General features: G+C 45.6%; 1 protein-coding gene across 2 annotated transcripts in view; it reads left to right on the forward strand.

Annotated features, from left to right (window-relative positions):
- The first annotated feature begins 7,433 nt into the window (after positions 1-7,433).
- LOC104875077 (integrator complex subunit 6-like) overlaps positions 7,434-8,099 on the forward strand; it is a 58,525-nt gene continuing 57,859 nt past the window's right edge. Inside the window, exons 1-2 of one of the 2 annotated variants that reach the window (XM_033760293.1) lie at positions 7,434-7,925; positions 8,054-8,099. The exon at positions 8,054-8,099 is cut by the window's right edge and continues 1 nt beyond it. In XM_033760293.1, the coding sequence (XP_033616184.1) occupies positions 7,815-7,925; positions 8,054-8,099 (157 nt within the window). In that variant the 5' untranslated portion in view covers positions 7,434-7,814. The remainder of the gene's footprint in view (positions 7,926-8,053) is intronic. The other variant, XM_033760294.1, reaches the window with a different exon arrangement.

Consider the following 8,099-nt stretch of genomic DNA (forward strand, 5'->3'; position numbering starts at 1 on the left):
TGACCTGAAACACACTATGTAGCCCAGGCTCATCTCGAATTCAGTGATTCTCCTGCCTCAGCCTCCCGAGTGCTGAGCTTACAGGCATGCGCCACGATGCCCGTCTCAAAGGACACTTCTTAACACGAGTTTGATGTTGCTAATTTTTTAAAAGACGCAGTAAAGAAAAGAGGAAAGAATGATGAAACTTACACATTAGTGGGAATAAAAATATTTCTTTATTAGTGTAAATGGCTTGGTGTAAAAACTAGTTAATAATTTTTTACACTGCCCATCCTTTCCAGAATTTAAAAGGCAAATGAAAAATGTGTCAGCACTGGATACTAAATATGATGTCAAGGGCCAAAATCATTGGAAAATGGTGAGGAGAGGTACTGTAGTGGTATCAAAAATATAACAGTACTTGAAGTCCTGGTGGATGCAGAGAAGGAGAGAGATGGAAGAGGATTCTAGGTTTCTGGAGGCAGGAGAGACTGTGGCTGGCTGTGACAGATTTTCCTTTCCACTGTGTTTTCAATCACTCTTTGTGTCATGTGCTGTGGGGATCATGAGTATTGGTTGTAAGTACTGTTAACTCTAGTAACTCTATATGTGTTAAGTTTCTCCAGTTGAGCAGGTAGAGTGTTTCCTTTGTGGAATTCCTGAAAGTTACAGCTTCTTCTCTCTGACCTTTAGATGTGTGGTTGTCCGGGTTACTACTACCCACTGAGGGTTGTTTTGATGAACCTGTTTGCTCTTTTCCTGTGTGACCTTTCAGTTACTATGGTAAACCCATCCCATAATAGTTTGTGGTTTTTTGCTTTAAAAGGCCGGTGCTTGCCGGCAATAAACGCCGCCTTGATCAGACTCTTGTCTTGGCGTCCTTCCTTTCTCTCTGCCCCATCTCCACCCCGCTGCTCTTTCAGGTTTGAGACACTGCTGGACAGTGCTCTGCGTCGCCGGCTCGCGACAATGTGCACTTCCGGGGCTCCACACACATGATAATGATGCGCTTGCCTCCTGAGTCCCTGCCATTCCACACCACAGTGGCCACAGAGCAGTGAGGTAGAAGGAGGACAGAACTACAGAAGATATGAAGGAGAAAAACAGATTCCAGGGCCCCGGCCCAGAGGCTCCTACACCCTGACTTGTGACAGGAAGTTACCCAAATGGCAAAACCCGCTGGGGAGCTTGTGTGGGGACTGTCCTGGGCCAAGTTTCATCACCAGCTATTTTTATTTTTAGATTATGCCACCTCTCAGAGTAACCAGGTCTATAAATGTCCATATAGCTTGCTGAGCCTGGGCCCAAGGCAGAATAGAGCAGATAAAAAAGGATTGTTCTAGGCCTTATGCTGGGCATTTGGACGCCCTGATAGGCAGGTGCCTTGGATCTCATTTCCACTTTTTTGAGCATCTTACCACCATCACCACCCCTAACTAGCCCTACTCCCCAAGGTCTTGGGAAGAGAATTCCCTGAACACACAAATATCAGTAAGTATTCAGAGGCAGGTCACAGAAGACGCAGGTCCATACAGTCCCACAGGCTGGGATACCCAAGGCTAATTTAGGGAATGTGGGAGTGCAGCCTCCAACTTGTGGTGCCACCTTGGCCTGGTTGACTTGCTCACACTTCTTTCTCTGGGCTGTGGGCTGGCTCCCTCAGCTCTTCTTCTGGTAACCTGGTTCCATGCTTGGCTTCTTCTACTGTGTATAGGGCTCTGAGGCACCCAGGATACAACCTTTCACTCTAGTATTGTTCTGGCAGAGTGGGGAAAGGGACCTTGGGCTCAAAGTTAGCTGAGGGACTCGTTTCCTTACCTTCACTTGGAAAGAAGAAAAATGGGCCCTACCTCACATAACTGTTGCCCTGAGATAAGATGTGCAAAGTGCAAGCCTCTTGCCTTGCGCACAGTTATGCTTAAGGAATGGAGTTCCTGCAGCTCTAGTGTATTCTCCCCTAAAATCTGCCTGAACAGCTTCTCTCCCTTCTGAGGATAGCTTATATTTTATTATGTGAGCTTGGTTCCTGATTATTTCTACTTGGGTAGCACACAAGCAACTAAAACTTATTGTCTCCATGAACGCAGACTGACCCTTCATTTTCCTTTGTCTTTTCTATACATTTACCAACAGCTGATATGCTAGATATTTAATTGGTTTTATATATTTGTTTGTTTGTTTATTGGCATTGGGGATCGAATTCCAGTCCTTGCACGTGGAGGCAGGAGGTGGAACCACTGAGCTAAACCCCTGGCCCACTTGTTTATTTTCTACCAGTCCCCAGTGGCAGGGATTTGGGCCTGTCTTGTTTGCTGATATCTATCTAGTTTTTTTAACAATGTTTGGCACATAGTTGATACAAAACAATTATTGGTTAAATGGACCTCCTGCCTTAGGCATCTCTCCCCTTGTCCCTCATCTCAGCCTACAATTTCCTTATTGCCCAAGCCACAATACTGGCTGTCTTTTACTGCTTTTTCCTCATATCCTGTCCTGCTTGGATGTACCTGGCATCCACATACGTCTCTCAATACCCTGGTTACCACTACAATTCATCTCACCTAGTTTACTGAAATAGATTCCTCACCTATCTTCTGGATTCCATTTAGGCTCTCACTGAAAACATTCTCCATGTTGCATAGAGAGTGATATCACCCAAACAGGATCTGCTGAGAGTTCTCTAGTTGCTTCCTTCTTGCCCCTGGAATAAAATCCAACTCCTTATAGAACCAGTTGTGCCCTGCTTCACCTGCCTTCTGCTTATCTCTCCAAGATCATCTCCAGCTACCTCGCTCCCCATCGTACTCCTCCTCCCAGCTCTCCTGCACCCCAGCCACACAGAACTTCCCTTTTTTTCTGAAGGATCTCTTTCAACCTTTTTCACACTCTCACCCACCTCACCACTCCCTGCCTAGGACACTCCCTTCTCCCCTGTGCCATTTCCAAACCACTCCCAGCCATTCTTCACCAGGCCAATCCCCATGTTCTTGCAAGTGACATCTTCAAAAGCAAATCATTCAGAAAATCTCTAGATGCCCCCCTGCCTCTCTACTCCCTCTAGAATATATGTTCCTTCTCAGTGTTTCCATAACATCCTGAATTTCCTTACTCATTACACTTAATATAATATTGCATCTAGTCTTTTGCTTTTGTCCCCCACTAGAGTACAAACTTTCAGAGGGCTTCTTTTTAACACTGATGCAGTGCTTACCCTGTGCTAAGCACTTCTATAAGCTCGTTATAAATATTAATTCATATAATCTTCATAACAATCTTATGAGGAGCTATTACTATTACAGTCATACAGATGAGGAAGCTGAGGCAGAGAGAGAGGCTCAGTAACTTGCCCAAGGTCATGTTGGTGGTAAATGGAGGTGCTAGGATTCGAACCCCCAAATCGAGGCTCTTTACCTCAATATGCTACTTCACTTGTTTTGCAATGTATCCTCATTAGAAGATCCAACCAAGAAATATCTGTGTAAAACAGAAAAAAATGTCTAAATGAATAAAAGGTACAGAAATAACCTTGTCTGGGGAGGGAGAACAGTGGGTGGCAATGAAATAGCCACAGGGTGAGGCAGAGATTAAGTTTAGGAGTCTGTGGAGGCAAATGAAACTAGTCCAAAGAGTAGGAAGACTTTAGATGAAATGGCAGGTGATTAAAGGCAAGATTGGTGGGGACAGGGTGCTCAGGAAGGCAAGAACAAGTAGCTCTGCAATCAACAAAGTAAAATATAGACCAGACCCATGGATTTGGCCAGGTCAGGCCAATGGGGAAACCTGAGCAGTTTCCATGAGAGCTGGAGAGAAAAACCAGATTGCCTGGACTTGAAGAGTGAGTAGGTGGTGGAGAAAGCAGGCTGGGAGATCTTCTTCCCCTCCAGCCAGGAAAGGCAAGATCTGGGAAAGAGTTAAGTAAGGTCTTCTTGTCAAGATGTGATTAGGGCCTGCTTAAAGGCAAGGGGGAACAAATCTTTGGAGAGTGAGTAGTTGAACCAGCCTTTACCAAAACAAAGTGTCTCCTATGTGATGATAAACCACATCATGGCCAACCACATAAAATATAAGCATGAAGCAGGGTCCGCTACTCTTATGTGAAGCAAATGAGAGCCAAGAGAACCCTAGTCATACAAATTCTTTCCTAAGAGGAATCTGGTAGCCCCAGACATGTGGTAGAAAGGGCTGCATTGGTGTGGAAGAAAAGTGAATTGATTTAGGGGTTATTAATGAATGAAAAGCACATAAACAGCAGAGATATGAAGAGGAAAGTTCAAGATCTCACAAGCTCAAAAAGCATGAGCAGACTGAAGAGAAGACAGGATGGTAAGTGCAGATCACAGAATTGCATTTACAAAACATTTCACTAAGCCAGAGGCTTGGCAGTAAAATAAGTCTGAAATTGGGAGCAGAGGGGAGAAAATGTGACTGGGGGAGACAAGCAGCAAGCAGCAACACCTCTTTAGAGCCACTTTACAAGGAAGCACCAATAGAACACAAAAGAAGCCACTAAGGTTGGGACAAAGATGTCAATTCAAAGACTTGATCTGAAGGAGCCTCCTGGGGCTCAAATCCAAAAGGCCCTAGCTCCTCAAACTAGGGAACCGGGTCTAGGATCCTGCTTGGATAGGGTTTGGCAGATGGGGCAATGCAACTGCAACGAGGCGTGGCTGGGTAGGAAAGGATTCACAGGACAACACCCAAGCACCTGTGAAGACAATGAAAGAATGAAGAGGACAGCCTATTCAACAGTTTCTTTTAAGGACCATTTGCTGAGCCAGGCATCGGTTACCAGCTCTGATGGCTCTCAAGGAGGGTACACTCTAGAAAGAGAGACACGTCCATCCAAGGCACAGATATCCCACAGAACAAGGCAGCTAATACTGTGCAGCAGAAAAAGCTATGGAAAGAGCTCTGAGGTTTCAGTATTGATATGTGCCAAAGAAACAGATCTGTCTAGCATACTACAGAATTTCTTTTCCTCCAGAAAAAGGAAGAAGAGAGGCTTCATGCTGAGGGCTTGGGTTTAGTGTAATCAGAATAAGTACATAAATCATACAGGTTGTTATTTTTTGCATGTTGTCCCTTTTGTATTTGTGTGTGTGTATCACAAGATTTCTGATTTGGAATTATATGTATTATTCCTAATCAGAAAAATCTTGTGATCTGTCCAGGCACTTTGACACACACTTATAATTCAGGAAGACTGCAAGCTTGAGGCCAGCTTGGCAGCCTGGGTGACATAGCAAAAGCTTACCTCAAAAACAAAATAAAGAAAAGAAAGGAAGGAAGGTAAAAAGAAAATAAATTTTATAATTCTTTAACCAAAGGAGAGTCTATGCACCACCAGACCCAAGTCCTTTCCTTGGCAGGCTGGTTAATTTTTGTTGAAGTCAATTCTGAGTAACAAAATACTACTTTTAGCCTGCCAGATAAATGCACCTTGCTGTTGAATTTGTGGTAATTTATTATACACTAATAATAAACTAACACATCATCCCCACCAGTCCTGTACTGTCAGCATCCTCCCCCATGTAGATACTGTCCCTCCCCAAGACTATTGGTATCGGAATGGAAATGGGAGCTTCTAGTGTCTGTTTCATCCTTATTTTCCCATTAATTCCTTATATGACATCAGACAGGCCTAAAATGTAACATACAGAGTACTGTCTGAAGCTTTGTTCACACCATTCCTTCCAACCTAGATTATCCCCCCGACACTTTTTTTTTTTACTTTGTTTGTGAAACCTGAACTTCTAGAACACTGGACCCCGGGTTTCCACTTTTTATTTGCATCACTTCTTTGTCCTTGATTCAGAGGTTGCCATGTGACCGCCTTTGAAATCTTACTTCTCTGAAATGCTATTGAAGACATATGTAATAAGAGTATATAGAGCACGCGCCAGCCGTGGTGGTGCATGCCTATAATCCCAGCATTTGGAAGGCTGAGGCAGGAGGATCTTTGCAAATTTGAGGCCAGCCTGGGAAGCTACATAGTGAGTTCAAGGCCAGACTGAATTAAAGAGAGAGATCCTGTCTCAAAAAAGAAAAGAGGGCCGGGGATTTGGCTCAGTGATTCTGCCGCCTGCCTCACAAGCACAAGGTCCCGAGTTCGATCCCTGGTACCAAACAAAACAAAAGAAGAGAAGAGAAGAGAAAAGAAGAAAGATAGAACACTACCTAGAATGTGTAAAAGATTATACATACAGCTTGGCATGGCAGCACATGCCTGTGATCCCAGCACTCAGGAGGCTGAGGCAGGAGGATCGCCATGAGTTCGAGGCCAGCTTGAACTAAATAGTGAAACCCTGTCTAAAAAAAAAAGATTATACATACACAGAATATATGTGACTTTCTCTCTTCGTTGAAATTGTAAACTCATTGAAGGCCAGCATTCTACATCGTGCATAGCATATAGAATAAATAGATAGACTATAGTAAATACATAGAAATATTATGCATTTATTTTACTTTATTTTTGAGACAGGATCTCACTATGCAGTTCAGGCTAGCCTTGAATTCACGGTGATCCTCCTGCCTCTGCTTCCCGAGTGCTGGGATTACAGGTGTGCAACACCACGCACGGTTAATAGTCTGCATTTAAAAATTGTGTCTCATGAAACAGTCAGCAAAGCATAATTGACCACTTATTGAGCCCTTTCACAGAATCAGACTTGACAGCACCTCTCCCTCATCCTTACCCTTACCTCAGGAAGCTGCAGTTTCCTTTACCGGAAACTGAATCTGAAGCCACCTACCATAACTATTTCAAAGATCAAATGAGTCTAACATGGATGCCTGGCACTTGATAGGTGCTCAATAAATGTGAGTAGAAACGGATCAGATCTGGTAAACCTCCCATGTGTAAAGTCTGTGCAGACCCAACCTTGGCAGAATCATCACAGGAAGGCCAGTGCTTCTGAGTTCAAAGAAATTGAAGAAGTCGGTGCATACAAAAGGCCAGTATAGTAACTGTTCAGTTTCCTAAATGCATGGAATACAAGGCCAGCAAATGAACACATAGTGATCGAGAGGAGGAAGGAATCTAAAGGAAAGAGAGTAAGTCTGATCAGGAAAGAAGTTTGCTGCTTGTGAAATGTTTTGGTCTTAGCCACTGGCAGGATGGATCCACGGTAGTTAGCAAAGCGTTTTCTGAGCAGCCTGCCAAGCATCTGCTTCTGTACTTCTGTACAACTGTTGCTCAATTTACTCTTCCTCTGGAATCACCACCTTTGAAGAGCGCGTGAAAATTCATCCAAAGCAACTATCTTAAAGGCTTCCAGGTCCTTTAAAGGCGAATGCAAGCCTAGCAAAGGTCCTTAACTTTTCCCCTTACCCCCAGCAAAGGGTTCAAACTCAAACGCCCAGGGTTCGCTCAAGTCCCGCCCCTTGCCGTGTCATCTAATGAATATGCAAACGTGCCATGATTGACAGCCAATAGCGTGGGCTCTAGTCACGTGGTGCCGGTGGTAGGTGAGCAGACAGAAGTTGTGTGTCTGCGAACAGAGAAGGTTCTCAGTCTGGGGCTAACGCTCTAGGGAGCGCGGACGGATGGCTAGGCTGTAGTCCTGGCGGCGGCGGTGGTGGTGGCAGGAGGAGGGAAAGAGAGGGCCCCGAGGGCTACACACGCTCACACTTTCAAGTTCCCTCGCTGGAAAAGGAGGTGGGGCTGCCGCAAGGAGGCCAGGAGCTGTCCCATCTGCCCCGTCCCATCTCCCCTCTTCCTCTTGCTCCGTGTCCTGGCTCTCCAAGAGTTGAGGGTTCGCGTGGCCTTACGTGGCAGTGAGGGCGAGAGGGCCAGGAGAGAGGGAGCAGAGCCGGGGACGCGAGGAAAGATGCCCATCCTGCTGTTCCTCATAGACACGTCCGCCTCCATGAACCAGCGCACTGACCTGGGCACCTCCTATTTGGACATTGCCAAAGGCGCTGTGGAGTTATTCTTGAAGGTAAAGGGAGGGGAGGGGAGGGAAAAGACGCGGCTCCTTCCCGAGGGACTCGGGGGGACCAAGGTGCTTCTGTAACGTTTGCTTTGCCCCCTTTCCTACGCGAACCTCCGTCACCCCTCGCCCCGCAGCTCCGCGCCCGAGACCCCGCCAGCCGCGGAGACAGGTACATGCTGG

Source organism: Fukomys damarensis, unplaced genomic scaffold (genome assembly GCF_012274545.1).
Source record: "Fukomys damarensis isolate Sample0158 unplaced genomic scaffold, DMR_v1.0_HiC HiC_scaffold_39, whole genome shotgun sequence".
Taxonomy (NCBI): Eukaryota; Metazoa; Chordata; class Mammalia; order Rodentia; family Bathyergidae; genus Fukomys; species Fukomys damarensis.